General features: G+C 40.3%; 1 protein-coding gene across 2 annotated transcripts in view; it reads right to left on the reverse strand.

Annotated features, from left to right (window-relative positions):
* Nucleotides 1–1,021: 1,021 nt before the first annotated feature.
* wdr11 (WD repeat domain 11) overlaps nucleotides 1,022–24,572 on the reverse strand; it is a 146,814-nt gene continuing 123,263 nt past the window's right edge. Inside the window, exons 24-29 of one of the 2 annotated variants that reach the window (XM_072239518.1) lie at nucleotides 21,622–21,717; nucleotides 19,120–19,285; nucleotides 17,585–17,682; nucleotides 14,264–14,409; nucleotides 7,377–7,457; nucleotides 1,022–2,767 (exon numbers count right to left, since the gene is read on the reverse strand). In XM_072239518.1, the coding sequence (XP_072095619.1) occupies nucleotides 2,611–2,767; nucleotides 7,377–7,457; nucleotides 14,264–14,409; nucleotides 17,585–17,682; nucleotides 19,120–19,285; nucleotides 21,622–21,717 (744 nt within the window). In that variant the 3' untranslated portion in view covers nucleotides 1,022–2,610. Of the gene's footprint in view, nucleotides 2,768–7,376; nucleotides 7,458–14,263; nucleotides 14,410–17,584; nucleotides 17,683–18,045; nucleotides 18,304–19,119; nucleotides 19,286–21,621; nucleotides 21,718–24,572 lie in introns of those variants that run through there. The other variant, XR_011882731.1, reaches the window with a different exon arrangement.

The following is a 24,572-nucleotide window of genomic DNA, read 5'->3' on the forward strand; positions in this document are numbered from 1 at the left end:
AGGCACTCCTTCCCTCTGCCAGCCTGCAGATCACCCTAGGTCACGAGAAGACGTAACAGCAGGTGGTGGATGGTCGTATGACCAGTCGGCGCATATCATAAGTCCTGGTTATATGACTGCTGATGCCAGGCAGACAATCTCTGAAGAGTATTGATAATGGCTGGGGACATCTGTCTTGTAAAGACTGTCCTGAAGGAGGCAATTTGTTCTTCTGTAGAAACATTTGCCAAGAACAACCATGGTTAATACAATAAAGTCTTTTAAGAGACTCTTAGATGGGTACATGGAGATTAGAAAAATAGAGGGCTATGCAGTAGGGAAATTCTCGGCAGTTTCTAGGGTAGGTTACATGGTCAGCATAGCATTGTGGGCCGAAGGGCCTATAATGTGCTGTAGATTTCTATGTTCTATAAAGACTGTGATCGTCCACATCATGTGACGTGTCACATAATGATGATCATGAATGTTCTTTTGACATCGTTTACCTGACTGGCCAACATGTGGGCATATTACCCATGGTTACACCTGACCCTTTCTCTGAGGTTATTACAAAGAAAAACTGCATCCTGCACCTATTTTGTTGGAGGTGTTTACTTTTAATGCTATTGAAAGCAGGCCACTTGCTGGGTTACCAACCCTCCCAGAATGTCTCACCAAGGGAAATGCTGCAGATATTATTTAAGAAATGAGGTAACAGGTAGAAAAATAGCATTAAAACAAGTTATTGAGATGGCTTGGCTGCCATACAAATAAATCATGCTTTTTGAAATGGTTATATAAAGGTAACTAGAATGAGCATGTTAAGTGACTATTGGTGGTAGAAGGTTACAGATCTATACGCCACAAATGTGCTAACAATGATGTGCAACATGAAGAGAAACTTATACTTTTCAAACAATCTGAAGCAGCTTCAGAACCCTCATCTCAGAACCATGCCGTCAAGCCACACTCAGAGAAGAACAAAAAAACTCCAAGGGAACAAAAGGGAAATCTTTAAGAGATTTTATAAATTATCATTACAATCAGGACACATTTCTAATTGCTCTGTGAAGACACTGGTGTTTTATATCAATACTTTATAGACACAATACAACAGAGTGTGCTGGAATTTACCAGAGAGATAAGCAGATACTGAAATACAAATTCTGTAGTGGTGCACAGCATCTGAAAATTGCACGCCAACCAGTTTATAACTCCTGATGTACAGTACATGAGATTGGGCTACCATGAACTACCTGTATCTATTTGACTTATTAATGTAACTTTATCAAAAGACAACATTTCATCCTAGCCATATCAAGGCTATGAATGATAAGAGAATCACCTCAGGTACTGCATGTGATCACTGAGAGGGCTTTCTGTAGGGATGATTTACTTCTCCAAAGTAAGTAAAACATTTAGAAAGGTGTGACAAGCTGTATTTTGTTAGAAAAGTTTTTTTTTGGATAGATGAGTAGTGAGATTGTACTTTTTACGCAAGGAAAAGAAAATATAGTTCCATATAAATGAATCATCTATTTTGTTCATGTTTATCCCCTATTTTTAGAAATAAACCAGTGTAGAAGTGAAGAAAGAACATTAAATCCATTTAATATTCATGAAAGGACGATCACATGCAGGGTTACAACCCTCCCAGAATGTCTCACCTATGGAAATGCTGCAAGTATAACTTAACAAATGGATCACAAATGTTTGCAATAATGATTGTGCACTAGTAGAATTTGGTCAACACAGGAATCAAACTCACAGAAAAAATATACCAGACTTTTGCTCAAAAGAATGCAAGCATTATATGTAATGTTACATAATGACTATAATGCTTGGTTCCAATATTTTTTAAGTTCTTGTATTTTACACCTTTTTTTTCATCCTTTCTCTAGCTTCTCTTCAGACGTCTGAAACTCTTAAATGAGAAGAAGTCAAATCATCTATTTTGCTGTGTACGACTTTGACACCAGAGCTGCTCTGACCTCCTTTTTATGGTACTGCTGGTTCCTGGTTATGCACCCATCTGGACCACACCACAATGTTGTTTTACCTCCCTTGATATTACTAATTTGTAGTAGATTAAACACTGAATTAAGAACAAGGTCCAGTTACAGTATCAGATATTTCATTTTACAAATCATTTATCCATATTTCACATTTCAATGCATCTAATTCTTCAAGCAACAATAGTTACTTGTGTATAGTTAAACAGCAAGGAAGCTCGAAAAGCAATGACTGATACCGTAAAACATTTTCTGATTATGTTATTTGTCCGCAATCCTTGTCTACATTTGTCAAAGCGATAACTGCACAGGGAATGTTGATTGTGAGATCCTCTATAAGAACCTATAAAAATACTATAGCCAAGAATATTATAGAGAAAGAATTTAGGCATAAACAAAATTGTCACCGTATCAAAAATCTAGATATGCCAGACAACACTGCATGAAGAACCTCCTATATGCATTTGGTTGATTTTCACTGCAACAATTGGAATGTAATTTATTCAGGTCAAAACTGGAAACTGGAACATAACATTCAAAACACTATATTCTCATCATGGACTAGGCAAGGTAACCTTTGAAGTTGGCCAGTGTATTTTCAAAGGTTAACATTTTCAAGTCACGAAGCAGTTTTTTCCTCTTTGCTCTGCTGCAGCTCCTTCAGTAGTTCAGCTCCTGCGTCCCCTGCTTTTGTGGCAAAGAGAATTGCACCTTGCTTCAGATTCAGCATCTTTAAATACCTTGCATAATCTGCATAAACTGCATTGCAAAATTTCTGTAAACCTTGATTAAGGAAAATGCTTTCAAAGCAAAGCCATGTATTGCTACTATGAAGAAATTCTAAAAGGTTTATTCTGGGTCATCAGATAGGCACTCGAAATGTTATTAATAGTAATTATTGTTTGAATATATTTCTTAGTGATATGGTTCTTAAATCAGCTTACTTTAAAGACAGCTATTAATAATACAATTATTTGTTATTTGGAATATTACTCTGGTATAACAATTCTTTTGTGAGAAGAAACTAATACTTCCATAAGAAAAGTCTACACAGATCAAAATTCACTCATCCAGCAATGTAATTTTTGAAATAATTGGCTTTCCAGATTTAAAGCAAAGGAATATTCTGCATGTGTATTACTCCAGATGAGCAATGACATTGAGCAAAATTAAACATTTCAAAGATTCAAAGTACATTTATAATCAAGTATGTATGCAGCATACAACTCCGAGATTCGCCCTCCCACAGGCAGCCGCAAAAGGACGAAACACCATGGAACCTGTTCAAAGAAGACATCTAACACCCAACGCACGAAAAAAAGAACAAATTGCGCAAATGACAAGAAGCAAGTGAAGAATATCAAACACTAGACTTGGGAGTCCAGGAGTATTCAGTTTAGTTCAGTTCAGCACCGCAGCCCTAGCCAACAGCAAGCCGCACAGCCAGTCTTTGATTGCTCTGACCAAACCACACAAAAACAGAAAGAAAAGAGTAACCAGAATCCAGAACTACATGCAACATGAACCTCAAAGCACCCCAAAATGAGTTCAGACCCATGGGCCTCTTCGATCAATCCTTGTAAACTTTGATAATAAAAACATAAAATACTGCTATCACACCCTCTGAACATAATATCCAACTATTATTAATGAATAAATATTCAACTTCCTCAACACTGCAAAATCAAATATGTGCAGATTTATAACATATGCCCTGGCGTCAAGGAAAACTGTAAACCCAAGGCTCAGCAGTGCTTCACAGACTCCACCAGTCCAGCAGCCGTGAGAAAATGTTTGAACAGCAAGAATGCCCCCAGGCAGGAACACAAATTACATCAGGCCAAAACCTGTCAGCCTCTGCATAGCCATTCCTTTTGGAAAGATATTTTAATAAATGTACTTCTATGTCTTATATAAAAATGCTTGGAATCATTGTTTTTGTAAATTCTCTTGTCAGACTACAAATTAAGGGATACTGTGAGAGGCTCAAATCAGCTTGAAACTTGAGTGTGAATTAGTTCAGATAGAAGACATAATTTTAAGGTAACTTTCATCCAGATAATTGATTATCTACTTCCTGTGGCTGTGAGCCCATTACATTTCAAAGTTCAAAGTGATTTTATTATCAGGCTACAGATATGTCACCATATGCAACCCTGAGATGTATTTTTGTGAGCATACTGACAAAATCCATAATAGAATCAATGAAAAACGGCACCAACTTGGGCGTTCAGCCATTGTGAAAAAAACAACGAACTGTGCAAATACAAAAAGAAAGAAATAATAATAATAAATAAATAAGAATTAAATATCAAGAACACAAGATGAGTCCTTGAGAATGTGTCGATAGGTTGTGGGAACATTTCAATGATGGGGCAAGTGAAGTTGAGTGAAACTATCCCCACTGGTTCAGGAGTCTGATGGTTGAAGGGTAATAACTGTTCATGAAGTTGGTGCTGTACAGTGGTACCTTTAGACTGGTCAGAGTGACTGGTTTGGAAATTGCCAGTATAATAACACAAAAAGGGAATTTTCATCAGTGCAAATTTTTATCAGCACAAACTCAATTAAAATGTGAGCTTTATGTTAAACTTGGCACTGAGTTTTAACTTTGACAAGAGGTTTCAAACAAAATTACACCAACTCAAATTCAATACAAGTTTAATATAAACTAAAAAAAATGTGTTAAAACTTAAATATGTGGGAGACAGTTTTGCTGTTAAAGTTTAGTTAGCACATAAGGACAAATCAACTGACAAAATCTTTGGGTGTACTAGTAGAAATAAATCAAGCATTTTGTAAGCTCAGAATTTACACTTACTCCACATTTACTTGTCTACTAAAAATATGCTCTACATTTCTAACTCGTCTATGTACTGGATATAGGCACATCAATCTTTTCATGAATAAAAATGTACAGATCATAGAAAAACAGGAGCAGGAAGCCATTCTCCCCGTGAGACTGCTCCACCATTCAATACAAACAAGGCTGATTTTCTACCTCAATACTATATTCCTGCTCACTCCACATTCACCTTGTGGAAAGAGTAGGCTGATGGATCCAGATTGACTGGGCTGGAAGACTGTGAAGTCGTGACATATTCTAGGGATTAGCTCAAAATCTGGTACTGTTTCCATGATTTTTGGGGCAACTGGGGTGGGGGGGGGAAACAAACTTTAGCAAGTCTCAAATGCAAGCTGTGAGAAGCAGTTATGCAACAACAGAGTGTTATTAAATCTGGCCACTAAGGTGCATGAATATTCAAAGAGCTAACTTTTACCATAATGTGGTAAAACAGAGGTTTTGAATGATCTGTTGACATCAGAAGTTATCTACTACATATGGTATGGGTTTGGCTTGGTTCAAAGGAGAAGGCAAGTGTTGGAAAGCTGGAAAACTTCTATTTCCTCACTTCAAATGATCAATATTAACATTGCCTCAGTCAACTGACACAGTTATCAGACAGGAAAGAGGAAGAGAACTGAAGTGTTGTTTGGCAGCAGGATTCAAAGGAAACTGCAGTTTCAGTTGGCTGCACAGTGGGATTTTACCTTGAAAGTGGGACAATTCAGCTAAAGCTCCAACAGTCAGAACAGACAGGGTTTGAAGATAAGACACTTCTGTCTGCATTCAGTGCAGGATTGTTCTTTCCCAAAAAGACTGCAGTCAGGACAAATGGATTTCTCTCTCCCCAAGGGAAGTCAACAAGTCAATAACTCAGCCAGGGAGTAAACTGGTCAGTTATGGAAAGTAATTTCTTATTGGCAAACTCAGAACTTGAAAAGTTGCAACTACAACACAGGAGTTACCTCACAGTTAGAAGGGGTAAATATTTAGAAAGGGAATCCCTGTATTAGCTGCTGCAATAAGGGTAAATATTTAGAAAGGGAATCCCAGTATTAGCTGCTGCAATAAGGGTAAATATTTAGAAAGGGAATCCCAGTATTAGCTGCTGCAATAAGGGTAAATATTTAGAAAGGGAATCCCAGTATTAGCTGCTGCAATAAGGGTAAATATTTAGAAAGGGTATCCCAGTATTAGGTGCTGCAATAAGTTTATTATAATCTCTCAAGTTCAAACAGGCCTTTCATTACAGAGTAAGAAATTCTGTTTGTTGTCGAATTACTGGTCTATTGTTAAACTTAGAGGGTGAGAGGTGAGGAGTGAGGAGTCTTCAGCCTTGTTTTTTTTTAATCTAGGGTATAGAATTTTCCTTTCCATTCCTTTGAGCCACACCACCAGCAACCCCCAACTTAAGCCTAGTTTAATCACAGGATAGTTTACAATGATCAACTCAACTATTACCTGGTACATCTTTGGACTGTGGGAGGAAATTCGAGTAACTGGCGGAAATTCGAGTAACTGGCGGAAACCCCCAAGGTCACATGGGGAGAACATTAAAAACTCCTTACAGATGGAGACAGAACTGAACTTGAACTCTGGAACACCCTCAGCTGTAGTAGCATTGCATTAACCACTACACTACCAGGGTGCCCCAATCTTGATATTTTCTGTACCTAGAATCCTACCTATACGCTTCTTAAATATATTCACTGGTTGGTAAACCTTAAAGTACTCTCTTACCTGAAGTGGGTCCCCTCCAAGCTAACTGATCGGTGAGCTTTAGGAAGTGCAGAGCCTTTCCCAGTATACACTCTGCAGTCTGAGCAGCTCTACAACATTTAAACCCTTCCAATTGCTAGGCAATTTGAATGCCTTTGAAAGGATCTGATATTCGCAAATGTACAAAAACACGTAAGCATTTAAATTAAAAGCACCATTAAACTAACTTGTGCTTCTTTCTTCAGCCATTTCATCCAAACAAGGTCAATAGGCCTTCCTAGCATTCACTAACCAGCACCTGGAACAGACTGGAGGCTCTGCCCACTAACAGTAGTTGCTGGAAAATTTGTGGCAAGTTATGTTCTCCCACCAGATTCTAAGAGTTCAAAGGGGAAGATTAGCAACGCCGAAGCTCAGGTCTTCCTCCTTAATGCTGGAGTCTGACTTACTGGTCAGTTACATTGATAATAACTGGCCGTTCCGACTGGAACTGCCAATACTTAAACAAGAGGTCTGGGCTTTTGTTTTCAATTTAAAAGCAAGGAAACTGATGATAAATTCATGTCATGAAGTTTGTTTGTACAGAATAATGAACACATGGAAACATGTTCTGGGCCAAAATCCTTGTTCTAATTTAAGGAACAGGTGAACACTGTGCTTCACAAGGCATACATTCTCTCGTCATATAACCGAAAGGAAACAGCCTGCCTCAACTTCGGATTTTACAGTAAACTACAAAGGATTGAAGGGAAAACTCCAGCAATTAAACATGAAAATGTTACTCAGATATTCACAGTTTTACCATTTTCATGAAAAGGATATCTGTATTTTCATTCATTTCAAGAACTTCATATTTGAGACAAGCCTCCAAGAATATTGCAGCTCTGTCAAAATAACGCATGCTGAAATTTAAAAAGAAAACATACTTTAGCCCATAAGAAATAACAAATAAATGCCATAACAGTGTGCAAAGTCTTGAAGAGCTTAGAAAATTAGAGTTTGCCAGCAATCCCAAACACCTAGCTGTTGGATCTTAGTCTGCAAAGCTCCTTCCCTTTCAACAGCTTCAGGACATTTTTATAATCATGTGGACAATCTGTTCCCAATTACTTTGTGCTCATGCATAAGTTCTCTGTTCCCAGCTCTAGCTTTTATAACATCTGCTCATTTACACATCATTCTGGTTCTAACATTTTCACCATAAGCGTTCCTGCCATTGCTTTCCATCTTATGCTCAATCTTTGCTAGTCAAGTGAAAGAACAGCTGGGATATTCCTGTTGCCTCAGGAGCACCTTCCACAAAGATTACTTACAAAAGAATACTGGTCGTCACTGAACACACATCATCTTTGACTTACCTTTGAAAGGAGTTTGAGAACAGAGTCAGAGGGAAAAGTTGAATAGGTTAAAACTTCATTCTCTGGAGCGTAAGAAAATGAGGTGAGATCTTTTAGAGGCATATAAAATTGAGGATAGATACATGCAGGCTTTTTCTCGAAGTTGGGGTGAAACTACAACTAGAGGTCATAAGTTTAGGGTGAAAGGTGAAGTATTTAAGGGGAACCAGAAGGGGTGGTGTGAGTGTGAAATGAGCTACCTGCAGAAGACGAGAATGCAGGCTCAACTGCAACACTTAACAGAAGCTTGGGTAGGTACAAGGATGAGAGGGGTATTGGGGGGCGCTATGGTCTGGGCGTGTGTGACAGAGTGCGCTCGGTAAACACACTCCTTACACACGCGCTTTCACGCACACACAAACACTGCCTTGTCATTCTGCTGTGGTTGCGCTGCCTTCAATTCTTCCCTGACATATTCTCATAATGGTCATAAACCCAGCTACTGTGCTCAGGTCGGTTTTCTGCTGCCTTTCCCGCCATACACGGCAGAATATTCAATTTCTTTAGTAATGGGGACGTGTAGATGTGTATTTGTTGTTTCCGACGGCCCAGTCAGCAGCAGGAGTAGGCCACAGCAACGGCATTTCTCGCAGGTCGGTGGTGCTTGTTTAAAAGTGCAGAAAGGCCAAGTAGGGGGATCATTGTTGGAAGTAAGGAGTGCCAGACATCGTCTCAAAGGAGGCTCTGGCTCGAAAGCAGCATGGGCTCTGGATACGTTTCTGTTAAGGTTCCCTTTTATTCTCTTATTGTACCTGGTGAAGTAAATGGCTGCTGTGTGTTCTTCATGACGGATGCTGGAGTCCTGGGAGACCTAGCGTCTCTCAGGGAACTACATCTGCGTGAAATGCATGTGGCTACAGCTCCTTGAAGACCGTGTTGGGGATATGGAGTAGCACCTGGATGACCTTCGGCTTATAGAAAATAGGTGCAGTAGGCCATTCGGCCCTTCGAGCCTGCACCACCATTTATTATGATCATGGCTGATCATCCAACTCAGAACACCGCCCCAGCCTTCCCTCCATACCCCCTGACCCCTGTAGCCACAAGGGCCATATCTAACTCCCGTAGCCACAAGGGCCATATCTAACTTATACAGGAGAGAGAAGAGATATTTGATCAGAGTAACAGGGAAGTAGTCACCCCAAAGTTGTAGGAGGCGAGTAGCTGGGTGACTGTCAGGAGGAATGGAAACGTAATAGGCAGTTAGCACAGAGCACCCCTGTGGCCATTCTCCTCAATAATAAGTATACCGTTTTGGACACTGTTGTGGGCGTTGATCTCCCAGGGGAATGCCACGGAGACCAGGTTACTGACACTAGAAAGGTGTGACATAGAATCAGAAGATGTTGAATCCTTGTAGGTTGAATTAAGAAAGGACTCTGATGGCAGTTATATACAGGCCTCCCAACAGTAGCTGGGATGTGGACCACAGATTACAATGGGAAATAGAAAAGGCGTGTCCAAAGGGCAATGTTCTACTTCCCTTAGTGTAGAAGGGAAAGAGGGAGAAGAGGGGAGTGGTAGTGATAGGGGATTCAATAGTCAGGGGATCGGACAGGAGACGTGGACGTGAACGGGACACTCGAATGGCATGTTGCTTCCCAGATGTCAGGGTCAGGGACGTCTTGGAATGCGTCCAAAACATTTTGGAGAGGGAGGGAGAGCAGCCAGGAAGGAAAAGCAAAAAGGTCCTGAAGAGAGAATTTAGAGAGCTTAGTAGAAAGCTGAGAAGCAGGACCTCCAAGGTAGTAATTTCTGGAGTGCTACCTGTGTCACACGCCAGTGAGGGATGATTTGGCAGATTAATGTGGCTGAGAAGCTGGTGCAGCGGGCAGGGCTTCAGATTCTTGCATCATTGGGATCTCTTCTAGGGGAGGTATGACTTGTTCAAAATCGACGTGTTGCACCTGAACCTGAGAGGAACCAATATTCTCTCAGGCAGGTTTGTTAGAGTTAGGGGGGTGTGAACCAGAGTTAAGGGACTCAGGATAGGACGGATGGTAAAAAAAAAAAAAGCAAAGGTAGCTTGCGGTCAGACTGTCAGGAAGGGCAGGCAGCTGATAGGACAAAATTGAAACCAGCTGGGTGAGTTAACTATGAATTAGGGATGCAGAATCAAAAAGACTAGCAAATGCAGCACTCAGCGTGTTATATCTCAATGCATGGAGTATAAGAAATAAGGCGGATGATCTTGTTGCACTATAATAGATTGTCAGGTATGATGTGGCCATCACTGAATCGTGGCTGAAGGATGGTTATAGTTGGGAGCTGAATGTCCAAGGTTACACGTTGTATCGGAGGGATAGGAAGGTAGACAGAGGGGGTGGCTTGGCTCTACTGGTAAAGAATGGCATCAAATCAGTAGAAAGATATGACATAGAATCAGAAGATGTTGAATCCTTGTGGGTTGAGTTAAGAAACTGCAAGAGTAAAAGGACTCTGATGGCAGTTATATACAGGCCTCCCAACAGTAGCTGGGATGTGGACCATAGATTACAAAAGGAAATAGAAAAGGTGTGTCCAAAGGGCAATGTTATGATAGTCATGGGAGATTTCAACATGCAAGTCGATTGGGAAGATCAGGTTGGAAATGGATCTCAAGAGAGAGAGTCTGTTGAATACCTACGAGATGGCTTTTTAGAGCAGTTTGCCGTTGAGCCTACTAGGGGATCAGCTATACTGGATTGGGTGTTACAAAACGAGCTCAAGATGAAAGAACTCTTCGGAGGCAGTGATCACAATATGATTGAATTCAACTTAAAATTAGATAGGGAGAACGTAAAGTGTGACACAGCAGTATTTCAGTGGAGTAAAGGAAATTACAATGGTAAGAGAGAGGAGTTGGCCAAAGTAAATTCGAAGGAGATGCTGGCAGGGATGACAGCAGAGTAGCAATGGCGTGAGATTCTGGGAAAAATGAGGAAGGTGCAGGATAAATGTATTCCAAACAAAAGAATACTCAAATAGCAAAATAGTACAACCGTGGCTGACAAGGGAAGTCCAACTAATATAAAAGCAAAAGAGAGGGCATACAACAAAGCAAACATTTGTGGGAAGACAGAGGAATGGGAAATTTTTAAAACCCTACAGAGAGGAACTTAAACAATCATTAGGAGGGAAAAGTGAAATATGAAAGCAAGCTAGCGGACAATATCAAAGTGGATAGAAAAAGCTTTTTCAAGTATGGAAAAAGTAAAACAGAGTTGAGAGTGGATATAGGACCAGTAGAAAATAAGACTAGAAAAATAATAATGGGGGACAAGGAGATGGCAGATGAACTAAATGAGTATTTTGCATCAGTCTTCACTGTGGAAGACAATAGCAGTGTACCAGATGTTGAAAGGTGTGAGGGAAGAGAAGTGAGTGCAGTTGCTATTACAAAGGAGACAGTGCTCAAAAAGCTGAAAGACCTGAAGGTACTTAAGTCTCACAGGCCAGATGAACTGCACCCCATGATTCTAAAAGAGGTAGCGGTAGAGATTGTGGAGGCACTAGTAATGATCATTCAAAAATCATTGATTTCTGGCATGGTGCCAGAGGAATGGAAAATGTCACTCCACTCTTTAAGAAAGGAGAAAGGTAACAGAAAGGAAATTACAGACCATTTAGTCTGACCTTAGTGATCGGGAAGATGTTAGAGTCAATTGTTAAGGATGAGGTTATGGAGAACTTGGTGACGCAAGACAAGATAAGATAAAGTCAGCATGGTTTCCTTAAGGGAAAATCTTGCCTGACGAACCTGTTGGAATTCTTTGAGGAGATTACACATAGGATAGATAAAGGGGATGCAGTGGATGTTGTATATTTGGATTTTCAGAAGGCATTTGACGAGGCACCACACGTGAGGCTGCTTACCAAGTTAAGAGCCTATGACGTTGGCTGATTGGTAGCAGCCAGACCAACAGGTTTGTCAGCAAGTGGGGGAAAACAGGATCCTTCTCTGGTTGGTTGCCAGTGACTAGCGGCGGTCCGCTGGGGTCAGTGTTGGGACTGCTTCTTTTTATGCTGTATTATAGATGATTCAGATGATGAAATAGATGGCTTTGTAGACAAGTTTGCAGATGATACGAAAATTGGTAGAGGGGCAGGTAGTGTTGAAAAAAACAGGTAGACTGCAGAACAGTTTAGACAGATTATGAGAATGGGTAAGAGAGTGGCAAATGAAATACAATGTTGGAAAGCGCATGTTCATGCACTTAGGTTGTAGAAATACATGTGTAGACTATTTACTAAACAGGGAGAAAATCAAAAAATTTGAGATGCAAAGGGACTTGAGAGTCCTTGTGCTGAACACCCTAAAGGTTAACTTGCAGGTAGAGATGGTGGTGAGGAAAGCAAATGTAATGTTAGCATTAGCATTCATTTGAAGAAGTCTAGAACACAGGAGCAGGGATGTGATGATGAGGCTTTATAAGGCACTGATGAGGCCTCACCTTGGATACTATGAACAGTTTTGGGCTCTTTATCAAAGAAAAGATGAGCTGGCATTGGAGAGTGTTCAGAGGAGGTTCACAAGGATGGCTCTGGGAATGAAAGACGAGGAACGTTCTGGGTCTGTACTCGCTGGAATTTAGAAGGATGATGGAGGATCATTAAAACCTTTCAAATGTTGAAAGGGCTACACAGAGTAGATGTGGAAAGGATGTTTCTCATGGAGGGGAGTCTAAGACAAGAGGGCACACTCTCAGGATAGAGGGGCGTAAATTTAAAACAGAGATGCAGAGAAATTTCTTTATCCACAAGGTGGTGAATTTGTGGAATTTATTATCATAGGCAGCTGTGGAGGTCAGGTCATTGGGTTTAAGGTAGAGCTTGACAGGCTCTTGAATGTACATGGTATCAAAGATTACGGAGAGAGGGCAGGGAGTGGGGCTAAGGTGGGGGAAAAAAATCAGCCATAATTGAATATCAGAGCAGACCAAATGGCCTAATTCTTAAGGTTTTATAGTCTTATGGTATACTGTATTTAAGGTAGATACTTGTGTTTATTTTGTAATATGATTGTAACCTCATCTTGGGGTGCAACAAATTCTAATTCATGTGTAGTCTTAAGATAATTTTGTGGGTAACTAAATAAGCTATGTCCTTGTGCCTAACACACAGGGACTTGGTTCTCACTCGGGTGGAATGAGAGGGGTGGGGGAGAGAGGGAGGGGTGGTGGTAGGGGAAAGAGAGGAGGGGGAGGAGGAAGGAGGGGAGGAGGAGGAAGGGGGGAGGGGGAAGAGAGAGGGAGAGATGGATAGGTATAGATAGATAGATAGATAGATAGATCCATCCATCCATCGGGACTGCCAGGAGATCACACTGGACAAAGTATGAAGCTATTATTGTACTTTCTGGTAGATATCCTTTTGTAAATATTGGCAGTTTTCTTTTTACTATTTTCACCTATTTTTGGAAATTTGATTTTGATGCACCTAATAAACACCCTTGCACTAAAGTGCTAAGTGACTCCAGCCATTTTTCCTTTAGTCATAACCTACATATCTAACAGTGTGGGCAGCCGGGCCTCGGCAGAGAAAGAGATTGTCATGGAATGGCAGTGCTGTGCTATAGTACTCTATGACTGGAACAGAGTCACTGGGCTCTGTCATAGTATATCACCTAGAAGCTTAATATTCTGAAAGGTGTTCTCCAAACCATAGAATCATTTAATAAGTTATTCACATTTAATTAACTTACTGTTTGGTACATTTAACAATTAAGTTATTTTTCATTTGAAAACAGAATCAGAATGCAAAGAACAAATTCAATGTCTCAATAGCATCTCTCTTTTAAAAAAAATGTTTGCCAACTAGGACTACGTCTCATCCTTTTCCCCAAGTGCCCAGAAAGCCTTTCCTTTAAGTATTAGTCTATCTCCTACTGACAATAATCTCAGAGTTTTCTTGCATCACCCGTTCAGACAGCACACTGCAGCTCATAACAGTTCATTGTAAGAGAAGCTTCTGCTAGACGTCTCTAGTGTTTTACTTCACTTCTCCATTTTCTGCTAAAAGAAAACCTTCTGTCACTTGGAATAGCTTTTTCCTTATTTACTCTTTCAAAGCGCTTCAAGGCTCTGAACACAACCATCAAATCTTTTCCTTTCCAAGAATATATCTCATCACAATTTGAAAACAAAAAAAAAGCATATGTGTCAAGAAGTACCTACTAATAACTAAATTTCAGTATGAATTCAATACATTTTCCCCTTCATTTCTGTGATTATTAACTCATCTTGTTCAGGTGCAATAGCTGCCACTTCGTCCAACAATCCATTTGAATATAGAGGTGGGTAGTCTGCTTTAGTGGAAGCCACATTACTTACCTATGAAGCATTTCAGCAACTTTGCTAAAGTAGCCTAGTGAAAGGAGGACGAGGATGGCTTTGGACTTTTGATTCACCTGTGGAGAACAAAGATGATCCACCCACCGCTTCAGCACTTCCGCACACTCCTCTGTGTTTAGACGCACCTTCATTACAGAAATTAAGGCGGCAATAAATATTTTTTCTAAATCTTTCCAGAATAACAGCAGAAGACGCGACGGTACATTCAGTTAAGAAATAGGTATCTGAATGAACATGAGAAAGTCTGCAGATGCTTGAAATCCAAAGCAACACACACAAAATTTTGGGGGAACTCAACGGGTCGGGTAGCATTAATAGAAAAGAATAAACAGACCACTCCTCAGTACTAAGAAGGAATGGGAAAGATGCCAGAATAAAAAGATGGGCTGAGGGGAAAGAGACTAGCTAGAAGGTGATAGGTAATGCCAGTTGGGTGGGAAAGGTCAAGGGCTGGAGAAGCAAAAATCTGAAAGGAGAGGAGAGTGGACCATGGGAGAAAGGGAAGGGGGAGGGGACCCGGGGGAAGTAACAGGCAGGTGGGAAGTTGTAAGAGGTCAGATTGGGGGATTGAGAGGGTGGGGAGGGGATTTGTTTACCAGAATGAGAAATCAATATGCATGCCATCAGTTTGGACGTTACCCAGACAGAACATAAGGTGCTGCTCTTCCACCCTGAGGATGGCTTCATCTTGACACAAGAGGCGGCCATGGAATAACATGATGGAGCTTTGAAGTGCCATCATTTACCCAGAGAAGAACCCCAGAGTCATAGAATTGTATAGTACAACACAAGCGGGCCCTTTGACCCAAATGCTACATGCCATTCAAGGTGTCTTGCCTGTGATAGCTCCTCTTGTCTGAATTTGGCCCTCTAAACCTTTCCTATCCATGTACCTATCTAAATGTTTTTTAAATACTGTAATTGCACCATCTCCACTACTTCCTCTGGAAGCTTGTTCAATATATCTACCACCCTCTGTGCAATTGGCAGACAAGATTAAATTAAAATTATTCCTGCACAGAAGGAAGGCTTATTTACTTGCTACATAGTAATCAACATTGGGGAAAAAACAGCCACAAATTCCAAAATGTGTTTATTGAATAAGTCTATTTTTGAAATGTAACATTAAGCATCTGTATGCTAATATTTGAAATATTCTCACTTGAATATCTTTCAACAAGTTGGAAGTACCTACCCCACATATTTTAAAATGTAATAAAACAGCAGAGAAAGCAAACTGAACGCGACAAGTTCACATGACAACATCTTAAGTAATTAGTGCTAAATAGGCAATGTTTTGAGCTTGCCTTCCATGTGAAATGTTCAGGTTCACACTTTGACACTTCTAAGGTCTATCAGGTTTTGATAACTAATGGATTAAAAAATGTGGTGAAACTGAGTTAACCATTCTATTAGATAGTAGACATCAAATTCAACATGAAAAAGTAGGTTGTCATATTAACTGGGTGGACTGATTTTTCTGATACACATGAACACAAGCTTTTATGCCATTCATCCACAATACAAGTGATTCTTCTTTGCAAAAAACCTCAAGGAAATGCTTAAGAAAACAAAATTATGAATGATCATAGTTAGAATTTCCGAAATTTGATTGGAGCTTTTCATAATTTTCTGTTGCAAACATTAATTAGAAGAATCAAGCTTGTTAATGTAATGACCCCTTTTATATTTGGCTTTTCTTGAAAAGGTTCCACTATCTCTCAATGGCAGCAGAATTGATTTATTATTGTTATCTGTATGGAGCCACAGTGAAAATCTTGTCTTGCATTATTGTTCATAGAGATCAAATCATTTTCAGTGTTTGAGGCAGTACAAGGTAAAACAGGAGAATGTGCAGCATCTACGGGTTTTGCAGTGTGGGTAGACGACAAGGCGCAAGGAGGATGGAACTTGGTAGGTGATAGGTAGACCGAGAAAGGTTGAAGAATGACTGGACAATGGAGCCACATGGGATGGTTTGGAAGACAGGCATGGAAGCAGACAAGGAAAGAAAAGTAGATGGGACTAGATGGGAGATGACAGTGAAGTAGTGGAGGGATAAGTGGGAACATATACAAGTACTGTAACCTGATGTGTGAAAGGTGATAATGGGAACAGTTAATGGAAAGATGAAAGAATTGGCTGTGGGAAGTGATCTGGTGGCTGAAGTGTGTGGGTATGAGGTGGATGGATCTAGTAAGGAAGAACAACGATAGTTGGTGATAGGGAGCAGAGTGGGGGGGATGGGGGGATTAAGAAAAGGGAACAAAAATCAGAGGACTGGGGATTGGATTGGGAGGAGCAAAAGATGGGAACACAGGAGGTGAGGGTTACCTGAAATGGGGAAATACAGTTTTCATATCATTGGGTTGGAGATTACTTAGGTGGAATAGGAGATGTTCTAATCTGTGTGAGGTCTTGCCTGGCAGTGGAGAAGGCAGGTTCATGTGGGAATGGGAACGGAAGGGGAGATGAAATGGCATAGAATTGAGATCCTGGGATGGCCACTGTAAACAGCACAGGTACTCTAGTCTGCCTAGTCTGTGCTTTATCTCACCAATGCAGAGCTGACACTGAGAAAGAATTGGGGCTGCCCGAAGTACAAGACATTATACAAATAAAAGTGTACAGGTTAGGAGCTATTGCATAACTTAAAGGTCAATGGTGGCGGGTGGAGACAAGATGACTAGATAAACAATTAAAACCAGGTCACATCTTACGGAGACATAGTCATTACTATTGAAGCGGAGGGTGGAGGCAAGAGTCAGTATGAAACATAGAATAAATCGGATGTAATAAAGGATCCACGGGCAAGGAAACAAACGTAAAGCTCAAATCTCTAGGTTGTCCAGCTTGATTTCTGATGAGTGTAATGAAGGTGAGGTTCAGTTACTTCGGGATCTGTAACAGCCAAAATATGTGGGTTTATTTTAATTTGCCTTAAATTTAAAGAACTTATTGGCTCATCCAATCAGCAAAGTAATTGACTGGTGTAGCAACCACTTTAGATAATTGTGCCAGAAACAGGCTTAAACCTCACGCTTCTAGATAAGTCCAGAAAGGGACAACAGTATAGTTAGCTAACATAATATACGCAAGCATATTGGCACTATTAAATCAGATGCATTGTGGAGGTAAAGCCACTGAAAGTTTTTTCAATTCCTGTGTATAATTGAAACTAAAGGACAACAGAATCTTGAAGATATACTACAGGGGCAGAAAAAGATTGGATCAGGAGCAAAAGAAAACAAGTTGATAGCAATTACCACTTGCATTTGAGGTTATGTTTGAATCACTTACTTTGGCAAGCCATGCGGCTCGATTCCATTCTCCGTAAGTCTGCAGGTATCGACAAGCATCCGCTGCTTTATCTATTAGACAAAGTAGCTGTACACCCTCTGAAAGTGTAACCCCCCACAAAAAAAATCAAAATACTGGAAGTGAACATTAAACATCAAGTTTTGATCATGAAATCAGTACAAATGAAAATAGATTCCTTTGTTCAATTAAAAAAAACACTTTAGTGTTTTCCACGCGATTATATTGTTGGTACTAACATTATTATACATGTTGGTTTGATTTTCAGCTCAGTTTAACTTGTTTATCCACAATTTTATCACTCCCAAATCCTCCACTAAGACACATTTGTGTTGTATATTTAGGACATTTAGCGTAATGCTGGTTTGTCAATTCTTTTCTAATTCTCTGCCATATTTGTTGCTAAGAATCATTGTACCTCATTGTTATTTTTAGTGTATTACCTTTGACTCATTTTTCTTTTCCACAATGAATCCCATTTAAGTCAGAAACTAAAGGAGAAATCCAGTGATTCCACAGCATATTTTTAAGACTGGGACCAAAAAAGCCACTAAAGTTTCAAATTCGTAGCAGATGGCAAACAGATTTTACGAATTGCTGCTGGATTTGATAACTCTCTGCCTGATGCTTGACAGAGAATGGCACCAGAGGGAATGCAATTACAGAGCAAAACAATACTTTTTCAGAAGACATGTTCCTGGCTGAAGATGAGAAAAACATAAAATTTGAGCTTGCTAAGTCAATACAAATGCACGTTGTAATTTCAATGCTAAAGAGCTTCTAAGGTACTCTTACAATACATAGTTTTTAAAAATCAGAAGGCATAAATGGAGAATATTCTGATCATCATGCATTGAGCTTTTAATATTTAATTGAACATAACTTCTTTTATAGAGCACCAAATATGACAAACATTTAGGTCCGATGGGTGCCTCTGAAAATATTGCATATATTCATATGGATATCCGGTACAAGCAGCTTTTCTATGCTGGCGGCTCTTCTAAGATTTCAATTATTTTCCTTAAATGCTTTACATGTTTTTGAAGATCAATTTGCTCAAGATTCATTGACTTCCCTTGCATTTTCATCTGCTTCAATGCATCACATTGTCTGGGAAGAGACTTGAAACCTGGATTTTCCTTCCTTTTCTAAACAACTTATCTACGAGTAAATTCATTGCCCAAGGAAGTGATTTTTTTTTCCCCAGACTTTTTTAAATGGCTCTCCCATGTGACCCAATATTAACAACACGTTCTGTAGTTTGCATTTATTTAAAGGAGCATTTTGTTTGTTTAAAATTCATCCCACGACTCATCCAAGCCAGCACTTTGAAAAGCAAATCTCTAGAGTAGCGGAAACTTTAATCAAGTCTGGCATTCATTTGCATCTCCCCACTTTAAAAGTCTACAGTGACATTAAAGCTAATCAGGAGAATCATATATATCTGAAAGCACATTTACAGAATTTAAAAGCCATTACACACATATTTGAATTTATCTCACAATTAGATTTGTTACCTGCTAGCTTCCCATTTGCTATCATGTTGGTAGCCACCAATTTTATGGTGCTTTGGGAAGGACCTGACGAGGTTATGGTGGTAACTAGGCAAGCTTTCAAGGAATCACAGTAGTAGCTTGGATTTTCTGCACTGGTTTCCAGCAGCAACTGCACTGCCCTGTCCGTCTGTCAAATACAAACAGCACATTTCATTTTATGATGAGCAGATACATTTACCAATATTGCTGTCTCCCATATGTCAATCAGTGAAGGTTGGCAACAACATCTCCTCCTAGCAGATCATCAAATCAGGTGCATCACAAAGCTGCAAATCTCTGTGTACACTTGACTGCGTAGCAAAGAAAGGCTCCAATGCCATTTTCAAGACTGCTGATGACACTAACAGAGTGATATAGGACAGCTGGTTAAGTAGAGATGCAACAACAGCCTGACTGTTGACTTCAGGAAAGGAAAGGAGGTGAGCATGCACCAGTCTATATTGGGAGAGAGAGTCAACAGCGTTAAATTCCTGGGTGTTAGCACATCAGATGACTTGTCCTGGGTCCAGCACATAGATGCAATCATAAGAAAACCTTGCCAGCTTCTTTACTTTCTTAGGGGTTAAGGAGGTTCAGCTAAACACAGTAACAAACTTCTACAGTTGAAAGTATTTTCACTGGTTGGATCTTGGTCTGCTATGACAACTTAAATGTGCAGAAACATAAGAAGCTGCAGAGATGAATGTACTCCGCTCAATACATCATGGGCTTATCCCTCACCAAAGTCAGCAGTATCTACAGGAGACACCACCTCGAGGAGGCCCATCCATCTAAAATCCCCACTATTCAAGCCATACCATCTTTTCACAGTTATCATATGCTGGAGGTACAAGAGTCTGAAGTCCCACATTACCAGATTTAAGAACAGCTCCTTCCCTTCAACTTCAGTTCTTGAACAAACAGGCAAAATCCTAATCACTATTACAGTTTAGCAACACAAAGACAACTCTGATCAAATTTACCTTTTTATTCTTGTGCAAAATTTATGCCCAATTTACATTTTCCCTGTCAATGCTGTTTATGTGATGCTTGCTATGTTTTACATTGCATCTGTGCATACAGGTTCTTGTGCATATGATAATTGACTTTGACTTTATATATCCAGGAGCCAACTTCACATCAGATGGATGAGGGGGATTTGGAGGTATATAGTTCAGGTGCAGGTAGATAGGACTAGGTTGAAGACTGGGTTAGCATGGACTTGGATGGACTGAAGAGCTTGTTTCAGTGCTTATGTATGGATCTAGTTCTTTTAGAGCAATGACTCTCCTCAGCACTACATATGATCTGGTGTCTACGCATGTGTATTGATCTGTTGGCTATGCATGCGCTGTTAAAGTCATCTCCCACATGCGTGCTTTACTTAATTGATAGGTAGTTGCAAAGACACAACACTGTAGTACTCTATGATCTTAGCATAATAAACCATAGAAGATGAATGAAGCTGAGGGCAGTTTTAGAATTTATATTTATTTGATACAGTTTGAACCCACAACTCATTTTCTGACAGAAAAGCTCTTACTATCTGTCTTCCTTTCCCACTAGCAAAAAATTTTAATCGGGTTATTGTTAACAAAAATACAAATAAAGGGCTTGAACATTTTAAGCATCACACTGATAGCTTGCTTAGCATACAGGGTGTACTGGCAGGAATCAGCCATAGCACTTAATACAGAATAACCCACTGTTAAGCTTATTGCCTCACAGAAACCCCTGGGTTGGGAAGAACTGTACAGGGAAACAGAAGGAGGGGGAAAACAGCATCTTCCATCACATCCAGTTGGTCACGTTGACAAATACTATGGGATCCGGGTGGATTGTCAAGAGAGAGTAGGTGCTGTCAGCCCCCAGCAGTGACCACACTCACTATGTTGATCAGGGTAGCCTTGAGCCCATAACTCAGTAGCAATGAGTGGCTCCCTGCCCAGCATCAGCCCTCTCAGGCAGATTCTCCACACCAAGCCCCATGCTGGTTCACTAACGGTGGGAAGATCACAGTTGGCAGGGGTTCACAGCAGGTTCCCCGCATACAGATTACCAGCACAGCAGCATGCAACCTTCCATTTTTGAAATCATAGGTAGCAATGGACCCTGACAGGAGGGCCAAGAGCACTACACCAACTCATCACTAATCAGAATACCAGTGTAATTAGATTCACATTATAAACATTTTGTCAATAGTCAATGTTCCCTGTATGTCATTTTCATATCCCAGCACACAGGCAAATCCATCACTCTGATTAAATTGCCTGTGTCCTAATAACTGTTATCAACACCAGATGGTTCTCCCAGTACTGTATAAAATGCTGTTCAAGAACTTACATAACATTTTACTCTGAAACTCTTCACAAAATTAATTCTCATAATTTATGCTTCAATATTTTGATTTAAATTAGGCACTCAGCAGATGACTACAAAAATATATTACACCATTAGTAACTGGAATGGATGTAAATTTCTTACCTGGCCTAATAAGAGTAACTGATCTGCACATTTCCTTGTGTGATCATATGTTGTCCTTTTCACTTCTTGCAGGTTAACTCGCTCAATCTGAGATTTCTAGAAATAAAATGGAGGGGGAAACAAGAATTTATTCTTTAGATAAATGAAAATGTTACATTAGCACAAGAGATTCTGCAGATGCTGGAAATCCATAGCAAGACACACAAAATGCTGGAGGAACTCAGCAGGTCAGGCAGCATCCATGGAAATGAATAAACAGTTCACATTTTGCGCCAAGACCATTCTTCAGAACTAGAAAGGAAGGGGAAAGACACCAGAATAAAAAAGGAGAGGAGTGGGGAAGGAGGCTAGCTGGAAGGTGACAGGTGTAGCCAGGTGGGTGGGAAAGGTAAAGGGCTGGGGTTGAAGGATTCTGATAGGAGAGGTGAGAAGAAGGAAAGGAGAAGAGAAAGGGAAGGAGGAGGGTCACCCGGGGGAGGTGATAGGTAAGTGAGAAGAGGTAAGAGGCTAGAGTGGGGGACAGAAGAAGAGGGGAAGGGGACAGACATCATGCGAACTGAGGTTGTTTTTGACATTTTTATTCAACTCCATTTCAATGTAAGCATCCAGTAGCGTTTGTGTAAATATTCCTGTTTAAATTTAATCATGAAATTCTACAACACTGCTTGTCTCAAACAAGAGAAAATCTGCAGATGCTGGAAATCCAAGCAACACACACAAAATGCTGGAGGAACTCAGCAGGCCAGACAGCATCTAGGAAAAGAGTACAGTCAATATTTTGGACTGAAACCCTTCAACACGACTGGAGAGAAAAAGCTGAGTAGACTTAAAAAGTGGCAGGAGGGGAGAAAGAAAAACACAGGGTGATAGGTGAAACCTGGAGGGGGAAGGATGAAGTAAAGAGCTGGGAACTTGATTGGTGAAAGAGACAGAAGGTCTCTCACCATATCTCCTTGCCTGCCCGTCGGCTCCCTCCCGCCTTTTCTTTCTTCCATGGCCTTCTGTCTCTTTCACCAACCGACTTCCCAGCTCTTTACTTCATCCTTCCCCCTCTGGGTTTCACCTATCACCTTGTGTATCCCTCTCCGCTCCCCCACCTTTTAAATCTACTCCTCAGCTTTTTCTCACCAGTCCTGCTAAAGGGTTTCGGCTCGAAACGTTGACTGTACTCTTTTCCTAGATGCTGCCTGGCCTGCAGAGTTCCTCCAGCAATTTGTGTGTGCTGAACATTGCTTGTCTTATGTCTTTGTAATACATAGGTGCAGCAAACATCTGATTTCATTTCAAGTGATATTATTGCCAATTGGCACAGCAAAAGTATCTAAAAGAAATAAGGGATAAAGGAATCATGAGGATTCACTTGAGGATCAGTGCACTGCATTGTTTTAACTGCGAAATGAAACTTCTTTGAAAATTAGTTCTAACATCAATTTAGAAAATTTCAATGTTGCGTCAGATTTAACAAAAGCATATGATTAACTTAGATGCATTCGAAACCATGAGAATTATTGACAATGTTGAAACATGCACTTTAGGGCACCACAACCTGATTATAAATGGCTCAAAAATTGCAGAACTGTTAATTGGCATTCCAGATGTGGTCTAACCAGGTCTTCGTAAAGTTGTAGCAAACACCTCTTCACTTTTCGATTCGAGCTCCATGATTTTAATGGATAAATGGTTAAATTAGCTTTTGGAGTTTTTTTTGCACCTTACTTCTACTTCCTCTCTGCAACAGTCTATTTAGACCTCTTTGGACTTCTATCATGAAGATGAATCATCTAGTCTATAAACCAGGAAACAGGCCTATACGCAAAATTTGTCAACGACCAAGATGCCCATCAAAGCTAGTCATATTTACCCACCTTTTGCCCATATCCCTCTAAATCAGGGGTCCCCAACGTTTTTTATGCCAATGAACCCATGCCATTAATCGAGGGACCCATGGCCCCCAGGTTGGAAACCCTTGCTCTAAACCTTCCTATTCATGAGCTTCTTGAGTTGACAGAAAACTAGCAAAACAGCAGTCATCACCTTGAGTTGGAGTCTAGGAGGAACAAAAAAAAAGTTTAGGAAACATTTATAAAGAGAATAATCAAGATAATAGGGAAATTCCTGGGAATTACAGGCCATGGGTCTTCAGTAATGGCAGGCAAACTAGTGGAGAAGATTGTAAGAGTCAGGATTCAGGAGGAATTGAAGAAGAATAGTCTGATGAGAGATAGTCAGTGTGGCTTTGTGAAGGGAGTGTTGTGCCTAAGAACCTGATTGAGTTCTTCCAGGAAGTGTCAAAACAAACTGATGAAGGTAGAGCAGTGGATGTGGTGTTTATGGATTCTAATAGGGTGTTCGACAAGGTTCCCTGCAGTAGGCTCATTCAGAAAGTCAGGAGGCATGGGATACAGGGAAATTTGGCTGTGTGGGTTCAGAACTGACTTGCCCACAAAAGTACATAGTGGAGAGTATGTTCTGCCTGGAGGTCCAGAAGGATCTGTTCTGGGACTCTGCTCTTCACATTTGCAGACAACACAAAGGCTGGTGGTGTGGTGGATAGTGTAGAAGGTCATTGTACATTGCAATGGGACATTGATAGGAGGCAGAGCTGGAGTGAAAAGTGCCAGACAAAATTCAGTTTGTATAAGTGTGTAGTGATATGTTTTGGAAGGTCAAATGTGAAGAGAGCTTACAAGGTTAATGCAGGATTCTTAGTGGTATAGAGGAACAGAGAGATCTTTGGGTCTACATCCACAGATCCCTTAAAGCTGCCAAGCGAGACTTCCGGTAGCGCTCATGGAGTGAAGTCGCGTTCTTGACTCGTTCCATTACCTCTGGGTTTTTCTTCTTATGATCAGCTATATTTTAATTAACTATTAAGGCATCGACCTTTACAATAATTTGAAACAAATTGGGCTCTTTGATAATCGGATGCGTTTAAGGTCTGCTATGTCTAA

Source organism: Mobula birostris, chromosome 21, assembly GCF_030028105.1.
Source record: "Mobula birostris isolate sMobBir1 chromosome 21, sMobBir1.hap1, whole genome shotgun sequence".
Taxonomy (NCBI): Eukaryota; Metazoa; Chordata; class Chondrichthyes; order Myliobatiformes; family Myliobatidae; genus Mobula; species Mobula birostris.